Here is a 26,754-nt window from a genome sequence, read left to right as displayed (position 1 = left end):
CTCCTTCCTGGGATTTAAACCAAGGTTTAAATACATGGAGGATGGGACCCAAACCAAAGCCAGAAAACAGAACATGAAAACATCAGTAGATTTGTAGGAGTGTCTAAAAGGGTAATACAGTTGGAAGCATTATGAATCAGGTCCTCAGCAAGTCAGTCAGGTTCCACAGAAATATTGGTTGGTTTTATTTGGTGTTTAAAAAAAAATTAAATAATCTTGTTCAATACAGTGAAGACAGGTGAAGAAATGAAACAATACAGATGATCAGATAATAAAAATAAAAAGAAGTGGCAGCAAGATTAACTTAGGAAATTTTTGACTGGGAAACTTTTTCAGTTAGAAATTTTAAGATTCTATCATATTCTTAAAAGAATTCAGTTTACTTTTCAAAACAATATTCAAATATTACGATCAACTACAGTGTTTGAAACTAAGTGAGCTATATTAGTTTAACTGGTTGGGTAACAGACTAGCTAATGGCAAAATATTTCCCAGGTCCAATATTGAAATAGAAACCTGAGCTGTAAAAAGATTAACTACTTCAATTTAAACTTTTTTTAATGTATTCCCGTGAAGGAAACGAGGAGCGATTTCGGAACCTCAAGCGATACTGTATATCATATGAGTTAAGCTGAGCTCAAATGTCTTCCATGGAAAACAATGTGTCAGAGCAAAATGGTGTCAAAATATTAAAAATATCTGTGTCAGTTAAAAAAAAAATTCTAATAGACACTCTCAGTTCGTGACTTAGCTGGGTCACCTTTAAGTGGTCTATTAATATGCTCCATGTGAAATAACGCTAGGAGAAGCGGACGAGGAAGCTGCTAAGCCCGAGGCCCCACCCCAGCCCCACGCCCTGTCCGTGGGCCTCCCGCCACGCCACAGCCACCCGCATCAAGCACACTTCTTCAAATACGTCCCTGCTCTCATGGCAAGATTCCAAACGGTGTCTGGGATCAAGGCTGAAATTCAGATGTGTAGAGATCAAGGATTATACCTTTATCTCATTCAAAAGCAAAAAGAACAATTAAAAATTCGGGGAAAGGAGAAGTTCCAGACTGGGGGCTGCTGGGGCAGAACACAGCGGAGGTAGAAGAAACCAGTTCCATTACAACAAGCACAGGTAGTCTAACACGGGTAAAACTTTGAGACTGAGGCACAAACCCACTTCCTTTACACTTAGAAAGTCTTTGAGATTGTTAAATCTCCTTCAAATGAGACAGGAATTTATTATGGCTATGCATTTGACAAATAGTTATAAACACATCTCCTTATGAATAAATAATTACTCTCAACTTCACAGGAACGTTATTGTATTTAAGATGGTCACATGTTTAAGATGATATGAGAAAAGCCAGACTGTCAAAGGCTTTAGGTAGTAGATACAGCAGAGGAAGCAGCTCCTTTCCCCTATGCTTTATTGCGGTAGAGTTTAAAAGAAGATCTTAATGCAAATTAAAAAGTTACTTAATTGTTTACAGAAGCAATCACAACCTGATAACTAACTGTAAATAGAAAGTTTAGGGCAACGGTTCTGGCTCTCTTCCAACTTTCTAGAAGTGCAAATAGGGTTGCATCTAGTTGGGTAGACGAAAAGCATATATTTGATAGCCAAACTTAAAATGATCTAATCAGTTTGATTTCAGCGGCTGTTTATCTGAATGGAGGGTTAATAACGACTAAAGTATTTTGGCTTCTGTTGCAATGATTGAAGTACTAACTTGATAAAATACTACTATTTTAATGATCTGGTATTGGGGGTGGGGGGTGGGGGGGGTGGTTTTTGGGTTATTTTTTTAAACCTTAAAGTAAACCCATTCCTGGTGAGTTGAAAACAAGGCATGATAGCACACCACAAAGCAGTCTGAATCAACTGATGCTGACTTATGACTTGAGGAAAAATCTATATCTGCTCTTCAGTTTAACAGTTGCTGGTTTTTGGAAGATACCCTTCCAGAGAAATAGTTGAGTCTGTGATTTCCAGAGTTTACTAATCTTTGCCAAGGAAAATGCTTGCTGTATTTAATACTTCCTTACAGCAACAGATTCTTGTTTTGCTGTGAGTTTCAAAAATTAATGACAAAAAAAGAGCAGGAGAGATGCTCCTAATCTTCCATTAAAACACGAACAACATTTTTTCAAAAGTTTTGAATCAGTTTTACACAGTTTAGGTCTCAATGAGATTTGCAAAACAAGACAATTTTTAAAAAACTGGTTAAAATAAGTTTTAGAAATTTATGTGTTCACCATTTTAAAAATCAAAATATAGGGTAAAATTTGTTTTCCTATACAGCTATCCCTGAATTAAACAGCTGATTACTACAAGACAATCACAAGAAACCACTTCTGGACTTAAGTAAAGAAAACAATGTTGTTTTCAGAAAAGGTTACATAATGGCACTGGGTGTATATTTTAATAGAACTTTACATCCGGTTCTAATTCCAAATTCCACATTTGGAGAAGCTAGGAGTTTTATCCCCTGGCTTTTGTGGGCTACCACTGACTTCTGTGTTTGCCTACCAACTTACATCTGTCTCCTTAAGTTGTCACTTACTTTGCAGTGTTCACGTGATAATTAATAAATTTTTCATAAAGGCAAAAATGCGCTAATTATAGCCTTTTTAACATTCCATTGCTAAAGGAGTAAAACTGTGTAGAAAATAACTTCTGTGAAAATTCATTAATTGATGCACAAAGCGTATAAGTGGATTTGGACTCAAAATGCTACTTCTAAGGCCAAGAAGAAATTAAACAAAACCACATAAAATAAAGTCAGGCTCAAATGTTGACCTTGGTTGAGCTGTTGCAACTTGTACAGATGTGAACAGGAGCCATGCAAGCGTAACTTTGGTCCCATGTGAAATGGGGCAGTCGTTTGCTGCAGCTATTTGCATTTGTGACATACGAAGAGGTCACACGTTCAAGCAGCAGAGACGGTAACTGATACAGCCCAGCCTAGGGTCTGACAGTTACCCATGGAGAACTAGTAAAACCTATATTTTAATCTGTTCACGTATTTTGATCATAAACTAAATTTCATATATGTTCAGCACAAAGAGCTTGAACAGGCAAGTTGTTATCATATGACAGCAAAATATACAATAAAATTTGAGTGCACATAACCTCAAAACCTCTTTCCTTAATTTTCTCTTACTGTAAGCAAGAGCATTTACCAACCAGGTTTTTGAATGATTAAAATAGCAAATGAATTTTAAAACGCAAAATAAAATTAACTATTAATACTATACTAAATTATTAACAGCGAATTACGTTTCAAAGGAAGAATTTATTACATCGTAGTTACATAAAATGTCAAAATCTGCCTTGTTCAATATATTCTAAAAGTATTACTATAGTATTGCATGTATAAGATAGACACATTATCATGATTATTTCATAGTCTTTAGCTCCTAGATAGGTTAATAAATAATTCAAGGACATAACTGTTGCAGATAAATGTCTCATTGTTTTATCCATTCTCCACCAGAAAAAAATTATTCTTGATAAATACTTTTTTCTAGTTTTGAAAGAGAAATCAATTCCTATTGACTCACACGATGCAGCTGAAGTTTTGTTTTGTTTTCTTTTCTTTTAAAGTTGGAACATAACATCTCAAAATAGAATCTTGAAAAATAAATGTAAAAAAATTTCCTCATAATTTAATTTAGAACAAAGAATATCTCAAATGGACAGTTTGCTTTTTTAATCTAAAGAGTTAAGTAATATAATATGTCATGTAGTTCTATAGGTTGATTAACAATCCAGTTAACCAACATAATAGAAATAGAGAGAAATTACGTGTTCCTCTCCACTGAAAACAACGCTGTAGGCGTCAAACCTAGGCAAGATGAAACCAGACTGTGGATTCTAAGAGCAATATTCATTTTTAAAACCTCAACTTCCCCCTAGTCTTTTTAGGAAGAGTGGGCATCTCACAGCTTCTGCTAGGAAAAAAACCCACATCCTAGTGGAACAGACTGGTTGATAAATTCACTGGTAAGCAAGTCATGAATACTCTCATTAAAATACAGTGATGTTCTATATTTCAACACAATAAAGAGGATTTGGAAAAAGAGCATTTACTACTTTTCCACTGGTCAGAATTAGAAGGCAGCACAGAAGACAAACTCATCAATAAACACATGGGATAACATCCTGCTGCCTTTATTTATGGTAAAAAGTACTTTACACGCATCTTGCATGTTGCCACAGAGGTGCAATGGAGCTTAACTTCAGAACAAAATACGGTAGATAAAAGAGTTTTTAGTGAACAACATGAATGCATACAAAGCATAACTGGATGCGACACAGGAGGAAAAACAACTGCTATCACGCTGATAAGAGAATGACAAAGAAATAAAACACTTTTTAAAATGCACTTTAACTTTTTCCTGTTATTTCAGGAATGGAAATGCCAAACCATGTTGTATTAAATATTTTAAAAGCCTACATACCATTTTTGTTACATCAAGGCCAGTTCAGTTCTACATAGAACCATCATCCCCTAGACAAGATATAAAGCCCAGATGGAAATTGCCATGGAAGCTACAAGTTCTTTAAGAATAGTCCCCTAAAGCTAAAGAATACTGCAATGGATAATTAACGTACTTTTATGCCCGAATCTTAAATGTTCGATGAGAATCTCTGATGAACAGCGCAGAAACTTCGGTTTACTGATGCCACCGCATAAGCCTCATTTATTATCATTTCTCTAGACAGTAGCGTGAGTTATGTTTATAGCGTACAAGTATACTGTACACAAAGTATATCACAACAAAGAATCAGGTTTTTTTCTTTGTAACTAGCATTGTATACTAATTATCTAAAGCTACAGTGAAGAATATCAACTTTAATTCACCCCATAAAACGTTGCAGCATTGTCCTATAAAAGATAGATGTGCTCACCTTGACTGTGCTAAATATTTTTTACATTACTGTCATACAAGACCTTTTCACCTCACCAAGGAAGAGGTTCAAATAAGAAAAATGCAAAGCTTGGTGTTACCCTCCTTAAAGAGCAACACCGCAATAGCTGCATTTCCAGTTCTAAACCATCAGGCTTACGAGTTCCAAACTGCGAGCATCAACTGCTGTCCCATCTTTAATGTAAAGCGTATTAATGTCTAGGGAGTGTAAAATGAATTCTTACAAAATTATTAATCTATGAAACAGAACCACAAGAATATTACTGAACAAAAAGGAAATACTTTCCCCATTAACGCTTTCCATATAATCTTATGGGACCCAATCTGGAATTCTCAATAATAAACGATAAAGGCTTTTTCATTTTGCAAAGTAATTTTTGTCTGTAGACTAACGGTGGGGTGGATTAGCAGTCTATCTGTGCTCTTAGATATGCAGATGCTGATCCAGTACCTTTCAAATAAAAGGAGACAGAGGAGCAAGGAAAAATAAGGGGGGGGGGGGCAAACAGGAGGGGAGTTATATGATTTGGTCTATTTTTCTATTCTCAGCGTTCTAGGGGAAAAAAGAAAAGCCTGAAATAATGAGATCTCTAATACATAACACATGTATCTAGCTTTATTACACATCTTTATTTACCTTTAAAAGTACTGAGAACATTTTTGTGTAATGAGTTACCACCGAGAAAACACTGCTGATAGTGGCGTGCGCGGCGATTTTACCCTGGCACATCCCTGCCAGAGAGGAAACTGGCACCCAGGGAGGTCTCGCTTTGCCACCTTCAGTTCTTGCGGGCAGTGGCTGCATTAAGTGCACACCAAAGGCTTCCTAAGCCTGAATCACATCGCTAAGGGAGTCAGCTGAAGATTCAGGTGGTGCTTTTAAAGATATTGCATGTATAGTTTCCAAATACCCTACCCTGGCCTCCTGTTCTGAGCCACCTCCTGAGGGAGATTTCTCTTTCCACGGAATATAGGGAACCTTACGTTGTTATAACTTCGACTCTAGGAGCCTGAATTGTAAATACCTTGGCAGGAAATTACTGCAGGTGTATTAGTCATTGCAAGAACTAGAATGTGACACTTCTTGAAGATGCATTACATCTTAGAAAAGCACAATATGGTTTGCTAAAGATTTTTCAAACATCCAAGTGGAGTTCTCATTGAGCAATATTGCAGAGAGGAAGACCCGGGGAATTAAAGGCGACGCAATATTTAATTGTCACAGAAGGAGTTCATTAAGGCAAACAGGTGTAAGCTAGTGAGAAAACCTGCTAAGCTATTACATAGCCTGTCAGTTACTTGCAGAGTATTGCATTGGAGACACATTCCGTCAAACATTTTCAACCAAGACTAACGAGAATACCATTCAAGTGAGAGTAAAAAGGAGTAACTCCATCACTTTTCCATTAAATTAGCAGCTAAGAATTTGACTTACACAGCTTTTTTGTAAAAAGTTTACAATGAATCCTTTAAAACATTTTTGCCCCCAATATGTATTCCAAACTCTCCCCAACACATGGAAGTTCCAGACACTAAATTAACACGAATGGCCATGCAAAAGCAGTATGTTAAGGAAAAAAAATACAGGAAATTAAATCAAGAGGTGAAAAAAAAAATAGTAATTTTTACTACTTTTTGGGTTTGACTAACCCTCAGTGAAAGTCTGTCAACCATTTAACTAGAAATGTCAAGTCATCTTCACAGAACCAGAGAGTGGAACTGTAGCTGCTCTTGTGTTCAGCGCAACCACAGCATCATCAAGTACAGCGTAAACAGAGAGATGTCCACGGCCTTCTGCTCCATGAAGGCTGCTAGGCCTGAATAAGAAAGGCTCAAGGCAGGAAGGGGCTAAAAAGAAAAAATAAAGAAAAAAGGGAGAAGCAGGAGAGAAAGCGTAACTATGAGAACAGGCAAGCTGCTGCTTCACTTGCGGGAGGGCAGGGGTCTGCCTAATGTCACTCAACAGATTAATGGGAGAGTAAAGAAGAAAGATTTCCTGACCGCCTGCCCTATAGGCAGCACTGGACTGCAGTCACCCCACTGACACACCTTCGTTATCACTGTTTGTCCAAGAGCTTTCGAGTCTTGTGGACTGAATTTTACCAGTCCTTTAAGGATCTTTAAAACAAAAGCCAAGACCCGAGAAGGCTGAGAAGAATTCCACCCTCACTAGCACACGTAAGACTGAAATGTGCCAACTACTCTGTGAGCGTGAAGCAGTTGGAGAGGAATTGGCACATAGCAAAAGTAGCCAGGCAGCCACCGCTGGAAGGTCTCAGAAAAACCCTTCTATGTGGGACATAAAGTAGGGCTGGACTTTAGATGTGCCTTTCCCTGGGTCTTTTGCAGCTTACTGTTGAGAATTAGTATGTTTGTCCATAAGCACGAGGTGACTGAGATTAGAAGCCCAACAGAGGCCAATGACTGTCACTGTCTTGTGGCCCAAGATGCGTTTTCAGAATTCGAGACTGACTCCCAGGCATCCTGCTACATCTCCTTTGGAGTTAGTTCAATTAGAACTCCTGATCTGCCTGTGTTTTTGACATTTTAAACATCCCTGAAAGGTATTTGATACAGATAAAGCTCCAGGGAAGGAATTTCAGTGCTAAAAAGCTAAAAAACTATTTTGTAGACTAGAAGCGAATGGGCCTGGGAAAAGGACAACAACTGTTAAAATCCTTGGAGTAAGGAAGACAATAAAAGCCAGGTAAATGATGCTGAAGAAAAACCAGAACATAGAAGCACACAAAGCAAAAGCTACAAGTATGACTTACGTATTTGGATTGGAAAAGCAAAACAAGACATTTGAGTCTTGAGAACTGTATGATCATTCTGCTTTCCATTTTTACTTATTTCAAGTTCATAGATGGTATATCATCCCTGCGTGGATGGTTTGGAGTAAAGCGTGCTTCCATGTTTATACACAAGTATAGTTTTCTCACCAGGGAGAGGCAATAGCGTACACCAGACTGCCTGCAGAGTAATTTTATATATATACACACACACGTATTACACACACATACACACACACATTTTGATAGTGAATTGCAAAATCCAGTTTCTACACAGGTGCTGTAGCAGGCAAATAATGCCTTGCCTTTCCTGGGATTTAGGGGAAGCTAGAATTAAACAAACGTTTTATTATTATTACAGCAAAATGATGCTAAGTGATATTGATGATTAAAAGTACAAGGTCAAAAAGTGTAAGAGCAATCACATACTTATCATCTGGTCTGCAAGGCAGAGAACATCTCTAAGTTGCAGGAAAAATTACAGGCTTTAAAGCCAGGACCCATTATATCATCTAATCTGACTCCAGCTGAACAAAGAAATAATTTTTCCATTGTGCAGAACCCAACGATTTGATTGTTATTATGGGTACGGACCAACAGGACACATCTTTCTGAGAGAAGCTTGGTAGTATGTGGGAAGTATACATCCTTATGCAGATACAATGTAATAAACACAAGATAAGTTCAAATAAAAACACTTGCCACTGAAATGGTTACAAAAATGACCTTTTTTTAAGGCCCGGCTGACATTTCTTACTATAAAAATCTCTATTAATCTAAATAACTCCTTTACTGCCTTCTGCAAGAAGTAAGCACTTCAGACTCTGTGACTCTTTTTTCCAAGTTAAAAAACATGCGTTTGTGCAAAGCAAGTTTTCATGACTTGTTAGTCTTTATTTTTAAAAATAGGCTTATTAATTCAGTTCTACTTTGAAAGATTAAGGCTTGTTCCCTAAACCACTTCGTGGCATAACAGTAGGATCTAAGAATGAATAGGCAAATAATTGATTGTATATGGCACACATATAGAGATCACACTAATTCTAAACCAATGTTTCAGTTTTAAATAAGCTAGTCATTTAATTTACTTCAAGTTATTAACACAATCCATTACTGTAAAACCTGTCTTCCATCATTTTTGTGTAAGTGCAATTTAGATTCTTTCATTCCTATATGGCATGAAGTAAAAAGAATTCATGAGCAGATAAATTTTTATTGAGAATAAAATTTTTAGCATCTAAGCCACCCCAGCATTATGGTAATCATGCTCAGTTTATGCATTGCCGAACTCCTTCATACGTAAAGAACTACTTTTGTGACATGTATTTTTATCAGCAGACTTAAAGTTTTCATGTATTTTCATCATGTCCATTAATTTGTGGACTTCCATGGTTTATTTTCATCTCAAATTTAAACATTTCTCCATGTTAAAAAAAAAAATCTTTATTCAAGTAATTTTAATGGGACCATTACCTTCAGAAGTTACTACGCTACAAGGGAAATTTTGAAGGACTGTCCCCCCTGTGTTTTGCTACATATTCCAAAGTTTTTTTTCCTTAAAATTACTTCAGATTGACACATGTAATTTTTTGTGTGATACTGTGCATTAATTCTATGTTCTGCCAGGTTTTACTTTTCTTTGCTGTTCCTTTTTCACTTGTTTCATATACAGATATAAATTAACAAAAAAAGAGGGACTTAGTCACCTTTTTTTTTTTTAAAGAAAAAACTTGTAGAACTAGAATAAAATAAATTTGTTACGGATATAATATTATTAAATAAATTCTGGAAAAAATCTTAACCATCAATTAATAGATGATAACTCCACTTTAAATTAGCTCTTGTAATGTTTTATCATATGGCATACTTGTAGCATCACTAAAACTATACAGGTTTGAAGTCCTATATAGTTTGCTGGAGAAAGCTAATAGAGACAGTAACGGGTGTAGTAAGCCAACTTCAACAAATGAAACTTTCAATCTCAATTCAACTAGAACACGTTGGGTTATAAACAAGTGGCACATATCTGGCTGTGTCGTGCTGTATGAAGAACATACAACGTAGGAGGAACTGCCTCAGCGGCACCAAATAGGGTGCCAAATACCAGCAGAATTCAAAGTCAGCTATGCATCTCAAATGTGTTTTCTCACAAGCGTCCAAAGGATTCCAAAGAAAGGCTAATAAATCTACTTATGTACACAATAAGAACATGTAGAATGAAAAGTAAAAACTTACTGTGATCCAGTGAAGTGTTCCAAAATGAGATTCAAACTAACCAAAACCAAAAGACAACAGACTGAAAACCTCGGCATATGGGCTTGCTCCCACTGAAGTTCATGGCAAGTTTCCATTGATATCAAAGTTGTAGGAATGATCTCTAATACTGCAGTTTAATGTCTAATCTATATTACTGTTATTTTTTGGCACAATTCAACTTGGAATGCGGTAGCGTGATATGAAAAGGGTGTTTTGTTTGCAAACTTGGAATGAAATCTGACTTGGACTAGATTGCACAACAAAAAAGCCAGCAAAAGGGAATTTGACACTCACCATTCTGGCAGAAAAACTTAGTTTATCAAAACTAGAAGATTAGAAATACTTTGACATGGTTATTTGAAATTAAAATCAAAAGGAAGAAAACCTAAGTGTTAAACCGTGCCAGATTACTGGGATCTTTGGTTAATGAACGTTACCTTCTTCAAAGTCATTTTAAGCTAGTAATAAAGCTAGTGCCTAAAAATACTGCAGAATTAAAAAAAGTCTCACTGGCTATGAAACAGAAAGGCTATTAATCCTTTATACTAGCATGTTAAATCTCAAACTATCTGTGACAAATCCTGTATTATTTCTTCTTTCTGAGCTACTGCTGAATTAATTGGGAGTTCTCAATCCCTATTCAGCGCAGTACTTAAACATGTTCTCAACTTTATACACATGAGAAAACCTAAATCCTTATCTAAATTTGACTTCATTGTAAGTTAAGCATACGTTTATGACAGAGCAAGCGCTCTGGTGTTTTGTTGAACTAGGAACTTGACTTCTACAGATGAGGAGTCCCTCTGACTTCTTTTGTTCTCACAAGTGCTAAATCCTCAGTTTTATCAGATCACAGTTGTGTGCCTTCAGCAAAACAGGAATAACAATTATTTGAGAGCAAGAGCTATCATTTTGTCAAGTCATTACTCAAGGATAGTACATGTGGAGAGGGAAATGGAAGGAAGCATAGCATGAATCAGATTCTTAACCTACTACTACAGAATAATATGATTAGCATATTTTCATTATTATTCCCATAAGCATATATAGAGAAGATTAAGAGGATCAAAATTAAATTTGGATAGCATACTTGTGCTCAATTCAGCCAGATACTAATGCTAGCAAATATTTATATTAACGATTAACTTTGTGCTATGGGAGTTAATACACTACATACAAAGACTGAAATACAACACTGGTTTTGAAAATATCTGTTAATCAAATGAAGTACTATGGACATTAATGTTTTGCTCACCCTACTTTAGCAATATGTCTTAGTCATGACTTGGCAATTCGATGATCATGAAATCTTTGATCTGTTTCCTGACCTGTCAAATACTATCAGTCAAAGCAAAGTGGGAGAATGTCCGTTACCATGAAGTGGACGTTCTTTCAAACTGAACCGAGAGGAAGTCATCATCTCCGTCTGTGAAGACTTTTAGTTGCCATTGATCAAAGACAGAGCAAATTCAATGATCTAAAGTCAGAAGGATCTACCACATGCTAATAATTCCTTGGGTCAGTTAACCCACGGTAGTTTATTTATTGCCCAACAGCATCATAAAAATGAGTCACTGCTGGTTAATAAAAAAACATTTTCTCCTGTTAATCAGTGACATCATTTGCTAAGTGGAAGTTAGCAGATACTAGCAATTCACTACAACACAAAAAATAAAACCTTTACCCTAATAAAGAGGATCTTCTCTCCAACTCTGTATCTTCCTTGTGAAAGACGCTCCACACAGAACTTATTAGGGCATTTACAAGGTGGATCTTCAGAAATGTGTTTAACCTGAAAAACATGGAAGCTATTAACAGAAACTGTTCAGAATAGCACACATAGCAAAACATTCAAAAGGATATTTGCCATAACATGATATCACTAATCTAAGTCCTCACTGATGGTATTTTCTTAGTTTTTCTTGATTTTCTTAATATTTCTGTAATCCCAGACTACAGCGCTTCCAATATGAAGAATGATTCTACAGCTGTGATGAGGTAAAAATAGAGATGAGTGCCACACAGTTCAACGTAAAATTTGCACTGTTTAACTGAAGTCAAGCAGTTTGTTAATTTGAATTCAGCATCAAACTTTGTAGACGTGTTCTCAGTATTTCACGGTGAATCAGCTCAACTGTCAAAGTGCTAATATAGCTGACAGGCAAAATGAAGATGTCATGATGATGTATTTTCCCTTCTAAACAGATATAATAAATAAAGAAGCATCTTGCTTAACAGTGAAAAGCCCTGCTCAATACCTTCACTTGGCACTTTCAAATAGTGTACTTGCACCTTAAAAAAAAAAAATACAGATAATACTGTGACATAATCACAAATCCATGCCAAGATGCTCCCCAGTATTGCTAACTACTCTTTGATCATCTCCACCTTAGGGCATTAGTGCAATCAAGGGTAATTTAAAGGGGCCTCAAGACTACTACTACTACTTTATCATTGCAACAATAGGGCTGAGAAAATATAGATGAAAACTACTTTCCTGGTTTTTATCAGCTGCATCAGCTTGACTTCAGCCTCTTGGGAAAACTTGGCCTTGCATGTGTTACCGAAGGCATTAATGTTTAGTAAAAGTATATTTTGTATCCTTCGGTGATCTGAAAGTAGCACAGCCATCAATGCCAAAAGAGCAGACCTGGTTGAGAAACTCTTATTTAACATTCAGATTGCACTACTGCATAGGAACAGCAATAACAAGTGCAGCATTTTCATATACTGCAGTTTTCTTGGATAAACGCTGACCTAGCATGTCAGTGTCAAACAATGCAAAATGCTGGAGGAACTTCCTAGAGGTTTTGTCCACTTCAAATAATATTTCAAAGACCTTTTTCAAATCCAGTTTGCAAACCAAGGCCTATAAAAACAGTCTGAGGTTAGGGAAGGAATATTCTCAGAAGAGCTAACAAATTAAACTCTTAAGCTGTTTCAGAAGAAAAAAAAAAACAGGGCAAAGCAATGGCACTCTGATAGGTGTTTTGGTTTTCTTTAATACATGAACAGGAAAGGCTTCTCAAGTGCAACAAATGTTTTTCAGATCTGCTTTTAGAATAAAGTTGTAGTATGTTAAATAAACTGGAAAGAAATTAAAAGTTAACCAGTTATTTTTTCCATACTAGAATGGGGAGCAAAAATGCTTTTGAAACTAGGCCTGATGACCAATTTAAAGGCTTTCCAATTATTCCCGAAATTGTTCTATGTTGTTATCTGAATAACTTTATTACTTGGCAGACCATTTTTTATAATTTTCCTTAGCTTTTTTTTTAATCAGGGCGTGATATTTTTGAAAAAAAAGTCATTTAAAAATAGTACTTAGCAGAGGAACTCTACGTGTATTTTGCGCACACAAAGTGTTTCTCAAGTACCAGATGTCCTGAGTTTGAATGTACAATCACTCTATTATTTTAAGATTAATTATTCCAGTGATTTTTATTGACAAATGGGTGAGTGTTAGCCTCCATTTCTGGAAAATCAAACTATTGAGATAGTCAGTGTACAACAGGAATAACTTATATGAAGTCAGTGGTCGATGACCTAAATCCAAGTGCAGGTTGCTGAGGATGCAAAAGGTGCATTCCTGTAACTCTTGGAAAGCAGTACCAAGACTGGGATTGTGCTTAGAGGACTATTTGGTAATGACCCTCTGAATGCTGCCTGATAATCAGGGATTTCTGAAATAATATCCCATGGCAGTTATCACCTCTGGAGACACTCTTGAAATTCGAAGCTGAAAATGGATAGTGGGAACTATGCCTTAATAGCTGCATCTTCCAGGGGTCACCTAAGCAAGCAAAAACCCAGAGCAGCCGGACCTAACAGGTTCAAGGTTATTTTGAACTGTGTAAGCAAAATAGAGCCATCTTAAGCCTGTGGAGAATGAAAGCCAACAGATTTATACTGGTGTAAAACAGAGGACAATGAGACCTTCGCTGCTGATCCTGCTATTGCGGCTTCCATTACCTTACTATCCCAAAGGACACAAAAGTATTTTTGAGTGGAATTTGGAAATCAAATAAGGAAGCACAAGGAAGAACTATATCCTATTTTATTTTGTGTCTGGACTATATGAGCACTGCTGCTATTTTATGGTGTGACTGTCCAGGGCAGTGCAGGTCAGGAATCTAGCTGGATGAATTCCATTCTGTTTCTATCCCTACTGCTTTCTAAATTAAAGGAGGTGGTTGGAGACAACCTTCATACTCTCTGTTCTGTTCCTACAAGATATGCAGTCACCACCCTCCTTCTAAACATAACTGTTCTTTCTCAGTTCTGTTGAAACTGAAGAGAGTGCTTTTGCAAAGTTAAGGAAGAAATACAAAATGTAAAAAACGTTAAATGTAATTATTTGCATGAAATAGTACAAAGTATTTCAATAAAATGAACGAACATTATATTCCATCTGCTTTTTGCAACAAAAAAGTGGCACACGGATTTTTCAAGAAGTGCTTTGTAACTCCCAGGTGGCACATCTACCTTGTAATACAGCAGTTACTATAGTAACTGCTTCTTTTTATAGAATATATTTGTACTTTTCAAGTTTAACCTCTTCGTGGTCTCAAAATGTGCCCTATCCATCTGATTCCAGCTGTTTCAAATGAACCTCTCTAGGGTTTGCAGCAGAGAAATGAACACTACAGTGCAGTGCAGTGCTAAGAGTTTAGTGGCATTCAGATACTTGGTTTCTAACAATGAGGAAAAAAATGCATGCTTTTTTACCACACGATAAACATGCAGAACAGCAGCATAAAAATTAGGCTGAGATAACTTGGAAGTGTTTGTTAACAATCCATACAAGTCAGTATGGGCCAAATCTCCTAGTCCTGACTCAGTCCTTTCTCAGACAAAACACCAAGTGGGAGTTGATGAATAAGAAGTGAACAGAAAAAGAAAACGGAGTAAGAAGAAGGGAACTTGGCCCTAAGCACAAAGCTAGGCTAAACTGCAGATCTCCTACACAGTGCGACATTTTTTCCAAACTTCAGGCATAAATAATTGTGGTCAAAAATAAATTAACTCTATCAGTCTGCAAATCTTTAAAATACAGTGAGATGTCAAACTCAGGCTTCTGGGTGCTTTGCAAGTAAGTGCATACCAGAATGGGTCAGATAGGAAGAAGCTTCCTCCCACAACTTACAGCATCATCCAGCAGTTTCCCTGTGCTCTTTTTCCCAGGAGACTTTGTTGGTGATGGTGAAGGAGACGGAAGGGGGGCTGAAAGTGTTTCCTCTTGTTCAATCTCTTTTTCCAACTTTATTAATCCGGGAGGCTCCACCCCAAACCTTTTGGAAACATGCAAATGAATTACTAGTCCTTACAGAGTATTACATATTTTAAAACAAAACAGTGAAAAGAATTTATACTTTCTGTATTGCACTACTGTGCAACAATAGAATGCTACCTACATTAGTAAACATGTTAAAAAATATATCAATCATTAGTGCCATCATTCCAAATTAATACAAAAAATTATCTTGGATGGTATTTCCTATAAATTTTTCAACTGGGAGATTCATGGTTTTTTCAAATTCTCTGTCTGATAACATAAATGTTGGCAAATGACTGATTTACAAACAGCATTAGGCCTCAAAAATTGCTATACCATGTAGGACAGATTTAAGTTCAGTACATTTGCTTTTTTTTTGCTTTTTTTTTTCCCTCCCCAAACAACATCCTTTCAAGTTGCTTGATAACTTAGATTTTGTGTTAGTATTTTTCAAAGAAATCCAGATGAAAAGGGATTAAAGGTTATCCCAGTCTCAACTATTGGACTGAATTTATAAATAAATAGAAACATGGCCAATATTTTTCAGAAGTAGCTAATGCTTTTTCTAACCTATTTTTTGACAGACAATCTCCAGATCTCTGTTTACAGTGGTAAAACACTTGTAGCTCCAACTAAAACAAAATACACGCAACTTTGGCATGGAGCATCTCAAACGCAGCACTTGGATAGCGAGGCTCTTTAAAACAATGCCCGCTTTTGAAAGCTTTATGGCAAGTTATTAAGTCAGTATCTCACAGCAAGCAGCAGAGCTTGGACAGATGTCAAAAGTCTAAAAGCTCATCCCATTTTCCTGATCGCCCATAATTCCCCTCTGGTTTTTTGATTTGCCAACACTGAACAAAAAACAGAAAAATAGAAAGATTTCCTTTTTCAGAGAAGGACTTTAGCTTGAAAGTTATCATGCCAGGTAGGCTTCTCATAGCAAACTACTTGCATAAATGAAACCCTATTTTCTTCTGTAGTAGAAAAGTCCATAGCCCAGATGCAGAACTATGCTGACTTTATCTAGGTAAAGATCAGGACGCTGAAATATTGAGCGGTAACTAACATATTACAAAAATCTAAGCTAAATACCCTAATCATATTAAAAGCGTACAGAGAAAGGGCATAAGCGCATATACTGTCTTCCCTATTTTTATGATAACTTTTAATTTAGTCACACTACTGCCTAGTAAATTAATATACAGAAAACCAAGAACCAAATCTGTGCTTGTATTGGCTACTAACTGGTGCAGTCTGCCTAATGAGAAGTCAGCCAACGTTGAAGCAAGCACTTATATACAATCCATTTACTTCCTGTCTGTCTGCAGATGCCGACAGGCTGTAAATCATTAAATTCCCACTGGGCTCTAAACCTACACCTGCATGCAGCCTTACTCATCAAATAAAACTCTTCCACTCTAAGCAGTGCTGCTTCTTTGCTTCTACTGCTTTTCATAATCTTCAATTTTTGTCATTGTGACAGACTTTTAAAGTTCCCTGTATTTCCAGTACTCTGAATTCCTCTGGTGATAACTTGAAAAATAAACCAAATGAACAAACAAATGTACACACATTTTTTTCCCCACATAGTGTATCAACCTGAAGCAAATTTGCTGGAAAGCTGAAATGGTAAAAAACCCACGTCTTTTCTGGGAGGGGTAGAGGTGCAAATTCTGGTCTGGAAGGTATGCTGAGAATTTCCTTTTCTGCTCTTTTCTAGCCTGCCTTCTCATAACTACATGTGAAGCAGCATTGGACCGTAACATGATCTCCAATAGACTTCTTAGAGCACCACTTCCATTTTTACCAAGGAAAAATTGAATACAATAGCAGAAAGATCTTGAAATTGCTCAACAGTAATTTCAAAAGACATATGGGGGTTGTTTAACCCCCCAGAGTTTAATAGTTACCCAAGAACTTCATTCTTTCTGCAGAAGAGATAATTTAGCTGTTTTCCATTGCGTAATCTCTCTTTAAACACACACAGACAGCACATATACATCTATTTGCAAATAATTACATTCTCCGTGAAGCCTTGATTACGAAGATTACACAGATTCTGCTTTCACATCACTTTAGTTTAAATGATTCACTCATGATTCTTTTAAATACTTTAAAATACTTTGGGAGAATGTTGGAGCTGTGCAACCCGCTGCAAGAGCCCTGTGTCTTGTCAATGCTCAATTCCATCATGTAGGACACTTCCCTCTCTCATAAATGTTCTCACTCCACCCACACGGTATCTGCCGGTGCACACAATGACCCGTCTGAGCTATTGACATCTCACAGATGACCTCACCCGAGTTCTATTTTCATGAACAACTGAAAGCTGGGATAGTCTATCAGGCTATTCTATTTTTATGAGTACCTGGGCTTTCAACTGCCACTCTGAGCCAAGTGGTCACACCAGTTTCCCACTCGCTGTGTAGTCCATCCAGCCACTCCCTCTCTCTGTAATTTGGCTAAAAGGACACTATGAGAGAATATGCTAAAAGCATTGCTAAAGCAGAGGTGGATTATCAACTGTCTCCCCTCATCCACAGAGTATCTGTCGAACGGGTTGAAGTTCAGCAGAACTGAACTCAATTCTGTCTCCTCCTCAAACAATCCCCATTCCTGCTCAGTTGTGCCTCAATCCCAAGCCTGGTTTCGTTAAGAAGAAAGGCCCTAGGTCGACTTATGGGAGTTACAGACCCTGAAGGCTAACGGTAATCTAGCTGGGCAAAGTGTGCTAAGAGCTGGCTCCTTGGGATGAATAAGCCACTCGGAATATATCTTTCTGCTTCTAAAACAGAAAAGGAAAAGTGAGAAGTTATTCGGTGTCTGTTAACTCTTTTCAGTCTTTAAAAACATACTGAGGCACTTTTTCAAAGATCTCTGCAGCTCCTGTTCCGGCAAGCGGCCCCCTAAGACTATCAACAGACCCAGTCTGCTTTACAAAGCAAGCATACATCTGATTTCTCTCCTGTTTAAAGGCGCACAACAACTATGTCAGTTTAACGTGCTCTTTCCTGTGCTTAGTGGAGACTACTGTCTATTCTCCTTTTCCATATAGTTCTAGTTTACCACAGCTCAGGCAAATCTGGCAACACGTTTCTGCTTTTCAACGATATTATCCTGATGTTCCCTTTCAACAGTTTTTGTGCACCTTGGAAACTTACAGGATTATAAACGGGGTTTGTTTGTTTTCAAAGAGATATTAGAGCAGGAACAAGTTTCACACATATGTTATTTGACCCCTAAGCTATAGACAAAAATAAAAGACCGTAACATAAATATAATATATAAAATACATTCATGATATATGGTAATAGACATGTATTATAAATAAAAAAAAATAAAAGGCAAAGGGATAGATATGGTTCATTTATTGGTTCTCTATTTGTCCTAACATCAGAGATAATGCTACAATGTACTGAGGGTCCAGCCTGGCTAGAATCATTTGACAGAGCTAGAACACAGACTGGTAACTCAATTCTTATATTTCTTCTGCCAGTGAAAAACAGAGCTAAGTTTATTTAAATAAATAAGAGTCAGTGTTGCCTAGGTCAGATTTACGTCATGCAGATCAATTTATTATCAGTAAAGTTAATGAAATTATAGAGAGATCTGACTGTTAGAAGGAAAAACAGCTCAAAGCTTTATTTAGAAAAAAATTCTCAACTCTTCAACCTAATATGGGGACAGCCAAGAAATACCTTCATTGAGGTGATGGTACAGAGATTTTATTTTATTTGTTAACAACTGCCCACAAGATATTACTGAGTGACATCGAGACAAGCATTCTCCTTGAACCTAATGAGTATAGAAGTTAGCTTGAGATGTGCTGATTTAGTAAGCCTCTCAATAGCCACTGCTGTCAAGAATGTAAATATTTCTTCATTCTTTAAATATTTTCACCTACCTTGCTGCAATCCTTCCAAGTTCCAGCAAACAAAGGCACACTTCTCTTGGCTGCTTGTGGAGAACTGGAAAAGCAAAATAAAGATAGAAAACATTTATAAATGAAAGCTATTTTAAAAGATCTTAGTGATGAATGGAACCTAATCATCAACATCTGTAAATCTGGACTCAGATAAAACTTGGTTTTCTTTGGCTTGCAGTGGAGTCTTACTGGAATAAAAAGGATGGGATTGAGGAGTGGTTCTCCAAGTGCAGATAGTATAGCAAGTTCCCATTTAGTCATCCTTTAGTCCCTTTGAAAATACCATTCTAAATCTAAATCACTGAGGAATTATTCGGGCTGTTTGGTAACCTGCAAGCAGTTCATAACTATTTAAAAATAATCAAGAGCTCTGGCAGAACACTAAACTAGTAGAATGTCAAAAATAAATTAGTAACATCAAAGTGATACTTTTCTTTCTACAAACTAAGAGAATACCTATCCTTTAGATCACTGTTTTCCTTAGCCTAGTTAAATCACAAAAATAACAAAATTGCACTACCAAAGATACATCTCATTACAAATTTTGTACTGAATTTGTTATACCATCTACTCTTGAAGAGAATATGAAACTAGAACACTTTAGGAATTCAGCTTCACGTAGAAAAAAACTCAACCGAACAAAAAAACTTTTTTGTTCTGTTTATATACACACATATATATGCAAGTTTTCGTGCCTGGATTCCACACAAGATCTGTAGTCTCCACGCTTCAGAAGCGGCTGTAACACAGCATGAACTTCTCATTAAGAAATCCCACCATAATCCAAGATAATTCTTTCTTTTTCCCCCCACAATTCAGATAGGTAATGTTATGTAGAGAAGTCCAGCAAAATCTACAAGCAAGATCCAAAATCAACAGATGCGGATAGGCCTGTGGCTGTTTGCATAGTCAACTCCCCAAAAATCCAAAAAGAAGGAAGGAAAAAGAAGAAAAAAGAAAAAAGGAGTTAGGAGTACATTGTCATCTTCTCTCCAGAAATGCCTGTTGCAGTAAACCCCTCAAGTTGTGGATAAAATTCAGGGTTTAGAAATTTACACAACAATCAAAAGATTTGTACCTTATACATTAGATTGAATTGACACCAAAAAACAATTGTGTGAGTATTCGTATAAATCAGAAAAATAGAAACAGCAACAAAACTGCTTTTTTTTTAATGACATCTGCCATATAAACATTTTGGTTATCTAAAGACTCACCTAACTGAAATGCATGAAGAAAAAAATACCATACCTGAAAAAGATATTTCAATGTCTAGTTAAAGCTCTGAAAGACATTTCTTGGTTCTATACTCAATGTATGAGACCCAGAATGGGAATCCAGACTTAAACATCTCTAAACAACGAACGCCTGCTGGGGCAGATCTTCAGCTTCTGCAACTTCAACTTCGAGCTCCACCACGTGGATAAAGGTGTGCTAAGTTGCATGAGTTGAATGCTCGTCCCAATGTCTGTTACTAGTGTATATGTAGCACTTGGAGACATATGCATTCTTCCCCCCTAATCTCATCCAAATATATTTCCAGAAGTGAAACTGCAGAGCATGAAAACTAAAATGGCACTGTGCTAGGAAAAGTATTTTTATCCTTCAGCCATCTGTTATTAAGACTATAAAAGATGCAGACTTGGACATTCAGCTGTTCTCAATATTCTTCCTTGCCACCGCACAGTAATTTTATGAAACGTTTACCTTTACTAGTAATCAGTATTTTTCAAGTGTTACATTCAGGACTATAGAAATATATTCTGTTGCTTTGGTTCTAAACCAGTCGGGACTGCCCCAAAACAAAACTTGATTTTAAGAAATAAGGCATCCCCCAAAAGTGGGGGATTCCCATAAGTGGAATAACTCAGTTTTGGAACAGACAAAATGAGTCCAATATTTCTTAATTGCAATTCACACATATACACATCTGAATAACTTCTGGAAGGGGGGAGGAAAACAGAGGCTCAAGTAACATCATGTGCAAAAAGATCCATAAATAAAATTGGAAGAGAATTTGATTAAGAAAGGTAAAATGTTTTTCTGGCAATGCTTAAAGCTCTTCTACCCAAACAAAATTCCAAGTCCTTTAGCAAATCTGACTCAACATAATCTAGACACATTTCATGCATTTCACATCAAATAATGCGACACAGTGAAATCATTGTTAGAGGACGAAGAGCTGAGCAGGCAATAACCAACCACAAAAACAAACATCTGGTCATCTGATAAGATGACGGTGACACAGCGCTTCTAACAAGAAAATGTTAGCATTCCTGAGGACTATACCAGCATATCTGTTCGGGAACTTCGAAGACAAACAATTTTTATTTTGTACACAGCAATACCCACTGGAAGTAATTTAGATTCTCAAAACAAAATTTTCTTTTTTTCCCAAAAGCACAACTGTTTAATGGGCTACCACCTCGCAAGAGGCTGATCAGGAGTTACAGCAAAAGCCACAGAGACACAAGGCTGCATTTCCACACCTATCTTGGTCCCAAACATTCAGTATAACCTTGAGTGAGTCAATGAAGACCATTGCCTTTTGGAACAAGTAGCACCCTTGAGTGCCTTGATTTCGGAGTACTTATTTTGAGAAACTTTTTGCCTGGTGCTATTCCACAATAACTGGAAGAACTCTGTATTTACAGTCACTTTCAAAAAGCTTAGAAGGCAGCCTTTTGAAAAAAGCTCCCTTGACACTTTTGTCCATCTAGAGAACAGAAAGAGAAACATTTCTTACACTTCTTTAGTTTTACATATAGAAGTTGACTTAATCGATATTTTCTAAGCACTTAAAGACATCTGAGAGAAGCGATGGCAAAAACTGTTTCAGAGGCACTATACAGCATCGAAATCACTTATTTCATTTTTTTAAATAAGTATGCCACTAAAAAAGATCTGTAGAAGTCCTCATAATTCTTATTTAAATTCTCACTGTACTGCAATTTAAATTTGCATTTAAATTATGACTGTACCGCAGCTCATGGCTAACTACACTACATACATGTACACAGTTTTATAAACATGTAATTGTACATATATATTTATATGGATAGTAATAACTAATATCATTTGAGGACTACATGCAATTCATTCGGAAGCGATTGGTTACAAAGCTCAGGTTGAAATGTAACACCTGTACCCATGGTATTCCATTGTATCCTGTGGGAACTACATCTACCATTTTCCGAACTACTTACTATAATCTATATTAACAGTTGCATTTCAGTAGTAGGCACCACCTGCACTTTTTGACCTGACTAGTTACTTAATCCCAGGTATACTACGTGGCAAACAGACATTTGCTAAGCGAGACATTTTCTGTAATTGTAGCAATTTATATGCAGTTAGACACGGTAAGTACCGGAAGCCAAAAAACTATTCTTAGAAGCCGTCTTCATTCTCTCTACAGCCACATACCAAATTCACTGCACATCGTTTGAAGTCTACACTTAACACAGTGAAATTCATTTCCACAACAGTGCTACTGTATGCTGGGAAGAATTCAAAGAAAAAGCAAAAATTATTTCTCTAACGCTTCTATGAGGTAAGCAATATTATTATCCCCATCTTATACATGGAATTAAGGTATAGGTATATGATACAAAAAGCACACTTAGCTAGCTGCTATTTTAAAATACTTACTGCCTGATCTCCAGGGTACTGCTGAGTTTCCTAATGCTACGTTTTGTATGAAAGCAAAGCCAACACAACTAGCGATCCCATTACAGCCTGATACGGATCCTCCCGCTGCATGTGGGAGCTCCGCGATAGAGCCATAGTCACTTCCGACGCCATTCAGTAGCAACATCAAGATACTATCCTTCAGCATCTTGCATCACTCTGCAAACATCTGCAGATTTTTGCAACAACTGAGGCATGTGAGGAGAAAATAACACACCAGTAAGAGCTTCCTTCAGTTCATGAACCATACCATACCAAGATGTTGGCAGAGCAACGTCCATCCTAAAGAGAACACAGCTCTTGAAGGGGGGAAAAATAGCCCATGACCACATGAAAAGTTGACAGGTGTATCATAACAGTTAAATAGTTTAACTAAGGTAGTACAGCCAGCCTTAATTATAGTCCAAGTACTTCACTTTGCAGCATTAATACAGTTCTTGTATGCAATTTCCTGTAACTTTTCACACTTTCGTATAAGGAAGAGAACAATATTCCTGGAGAATCATTGGCCAGTCCTTCCCTATCAAACATTAGCAAGGTGAATCGTCTGAGTAGGCGACTATAAGCAAGCAGCAATTTGTAAATGTAGAAGACACATGCGCTACACGGATTTACTGCATTAGATAAATGGAAATATCCACCTTGCCAGAGAATCTCCCTGATGATATTTGCTTGACAAGCAAGCAACGTGAAGAATTGGAAATAGTGCATACAAGTTCAGCTTATTTTACGTGTCTTGACAGTTACTGACCCTTTTGCTTTCCGTCTCATTCATTTCAAATCCTTCGTATCTACCGTCCTCATTGTCTGCATCTTCCCAAGCTACTTCCAGCCACTCTTTTTCAACAATACTTCCTTTTCAGCTCCTAGCAAGCTTTTATCCCTGCTCCTCTCTGGCTACAACTTCTTTCTCCACACTGCTTCCATCTTGTTGCTGCCCCTTTCTCCTTTTACAGGTCCTCCTGTCCTGATCACTCACCCCTTGTTCTCCTTCCTTGTACTTCATTTCTTTCCTACCTACTGTTCCTCACATTGCTGCATCCTTCACTGCTCCCTTCCCCAGTGCCTGGACGCTACCAGGAGAAGCGGAGAAAGCGTTCAGTGCCGATCAGCCCCTGGGGCTGTGAGGAGACAGAACACACCTGGCACATGGAGAGCGCATGTTTGCTGAGCACCTTTAAACCGAGAGTGTCCACAATAACAAACATGAGGGGTTTTGTTTTGCTTGTGGCTTGGTTTTTTTTGTTTGTTTTAAAATTAGCAGAATGCCCAACCGCGATACAGGAACTAACTTCTTACATCTCCCTGCCAAGTTTCAAGCCTTGGCTCCTAACGTTTTTATAAACCATTATTAGTGGAGTCTTCTAAACATATTTTTTTTTTTCTTTTAAAGATCTCAGGCACAGCTGAATCAAAAAAGTTAATGTGATTTCTGCTTCTGAAGCGTTTTTTATCTCACTAGAAGCAAAGAGATTTTCCAAAGGGATTTAGTATTTCTTATCATAGTTTCCAGTTGCCATCAGACTTCATATGTGTTTAGGGAAAGTTTTTCAAAAGGTTGATCCTTTGATCCTTTTTCCTATTGTCTTTCACCTTCTGCTTTAATACTTTTTCTTCTGATCCTACAGTAGTCCTTTTTTTGTTTGTTTTTAAACAGTGCTTTGACAACACTTACTCTGTTCAACTTATCCCAAGCATATCCTTGCTTCTGCATCAAAGAGTTATGCTATGACATACTTAAATCAAGGAGTTGTGTTCCCCTGCCCCCCATTTCAGCACTATCACTTATGGAAGTCTCAAAAGCAATTAACGTTTCAAACACAGTAGATCTATGGATAGTAAAGAATTAATCTATAATGAATATAGAGATCATCTAAACATTAATAATTTACTGGAATTCATTAATTTAAGATGCTAATCCAATGTAAAAACACAGTGTCCAGGATGCTTCTATAGTCCTCAAAACAAGACATATTCAACAACAGTATGAGTTGTTTAGTAAAATGTCGTGAAAGATGGGACAAAGCCTTATTCTGATGCAACTACATGTAAAATTTAACACGTTATACAAGGTGTAGATGTGTCACTGTGAAAGACTGATCAAAATACTTCTGTCTTGTAACACGACATCAGATAAACTAGAATATTAAAAAAATCCGTTGCCCCATGCATAAAGTATTTTTAAGCAATCAACATTTGAGTGGTTTTTTTTTTTAAAAAAAAACCCCAACATTAGACTAGAGATCAGAGGTGTTTGTGTTTACGTCTATTATTTCCACTACAACACTAGATGCCTTTGTTTAGGGAACCTGTCCATTAAACTCTATAATCAATAAGTTGCATCAAAAGAAGTCCATGTCACATGTTGTGTGTACACACGCACAGTTACAGAAGATACACGCACAAAACATTAATAGAACAATATCATCCAACAACTCCCAAAACAAAACGACACACATGAGCATGCTGGCACACTTGGTGGCAAACCCTTTTCTTGCCAGGTGGAGTCTTTATCATAGAAGAGATGCAGAATATTCATTGGTTCCAAGTCCTACAATCATCCAACAACACTATGTTACCAACAAAGAGTTCATAACTTAAGCTGTAAGTTTACTTAACTAAAGCAATCATAAAAAAAAATCTTACCATTCTCACTATTTGGCCAAGAAGAGTTTTCTTCAAGTATTACACCCTTCAGCCTTGAGTACCATAATTACAAATATCTCCATCAAGAATGCTTCCATAAATTGAATTACCATAGCTGTGTGGATCTCCTGCCCTAAAACCTACAAAGGGGAACTTACAAAATATACATATCATGGGAACAGAGGAGTTATAGACAGTATTACTTTTCTTAGATTGAAAAGAGTTAGTGCTTTGTGTTCCAAGTCCTAGATATGGGACAAATTTTGACCTATGAGGTATCTAAGAACACCATTCAAAGACAGTGTATCTCAAGGTTTGCCCAGATGATGAAAGTTTGGACCCTGGATCACAGTTTTTGGTATCAACAAAGCTAATTTCTTCTTCTTTAAATACACTAACTCTAACTATAAAAATAGCAATTATGAACAGCATGCTAAATCGGTCACTGAGTGCAGGGACCATGCAGAGCCCCCCTCTATTTTGCAGCATTCAAGGCTATCCCTAGGCACTGTGTTGCTATATTTGTTACAGATGCTAATGTCTTCTCTGCAGCTCATACAACAGGCAGAGCATCCACCTTTCCTTTGCAGAGGCATTAACTCTGAGACCTCCCTGCCACGTCCCTGCATTAAGATAAGTGCAAAGGGCAAAATACATATAGATTGCTACCAGTCAGCTCTGGCTGTATTATAAATCCTTACAGAAAACTGTATTTCCAAGCTGTTTTTCAAACTATGCTGAATGTTATGATGCTTTAACAAGACAAAATAGATCATATTATAGAGTACTAACTACAGGTTAGTAGTACAAGTACATTGTTTTCAAACTTTTGAGACCTCTACTGATCTCTTTCAAGGCTCTTTAAAGTAACTCTACTGATGAGAGGGCATAAGCATACCTACTAGCAGAAAAAATACCGTTTTTTTTCTTCTATTATTTTGAAGAAAGACTTGGATCCTGTTTCCTCGTTTAGTTCAGCTGGATAGCCCAAACCCAACAAAGCATTTGAACCTGTGATTAACTTTAAGTAATAATAAATTACTAAATCAGTCCACAAGTGATAGGCAAGGACACAAAGTGACATTAGTAGGTCTACTCACCTGCTCATCTGCATCAGCCCTAGAATGTTAACGCTCTGCAGAACCAAGCTTCTAGGAACACTCAAGATTCCCATTAATATCAGTCGCCTACAGGCACCTCAGGCATGGACTGCACCTTTCTGCTACAGTGTGTGCCTGAGA

The 26,754-nt window shown here is 37.0% G+C and overlaps 1 protein-coding gene across 1 annotated transcript in view; it reads right to left on the bottom strand.

Annotated features, from left to right (window-relative positions):
- GAS2 (growth arrest specific 2) overlaps nucleotides 1-26,754 on the bottom strand; it is a 93,856-nt gene that overhangs the window by 28,591 nt on the left and 38,511 nt on the right. The window contains exons 5-7 of the mRNA XM_059826013.1: nucleotides 19,157-19,220; nucleotides 15,121-15,265; nucleotides 11,659-11,766 (exon numbers count right to left, since the gene is read on the bottom strand). Coding sequence (XP_059681996.1) covers nucleotides 11,659-11,766; nucleotides 15,121-15,265; nucleotides 19,157-19,220 — 317 coding nt within the window. The remainder of the gene's footprint in view (nucleotides 1-11,658; nucleotides 11,767-15,120; nucleotides 15,266-19,156; nucleotides 19,221-26,754) is intronic.

This window comes from Gavia stellata, chromosome 17, assembly GCF_030936135.1.
Source record: "Gavia stellata isolate bGavSte3 chromosome 17, bGavSte3.hap2, whole genome shotgun sequence".
Classification (NCBI taxonomy): Eukaryota; Metazoa; Chordata; class Aves; order Gaviiformes; family Gaviidae; genus Gavia; species Gavia stellata.
This window is presented reverse-complemented; position numbering and strand designations above follow the sequence as displayed.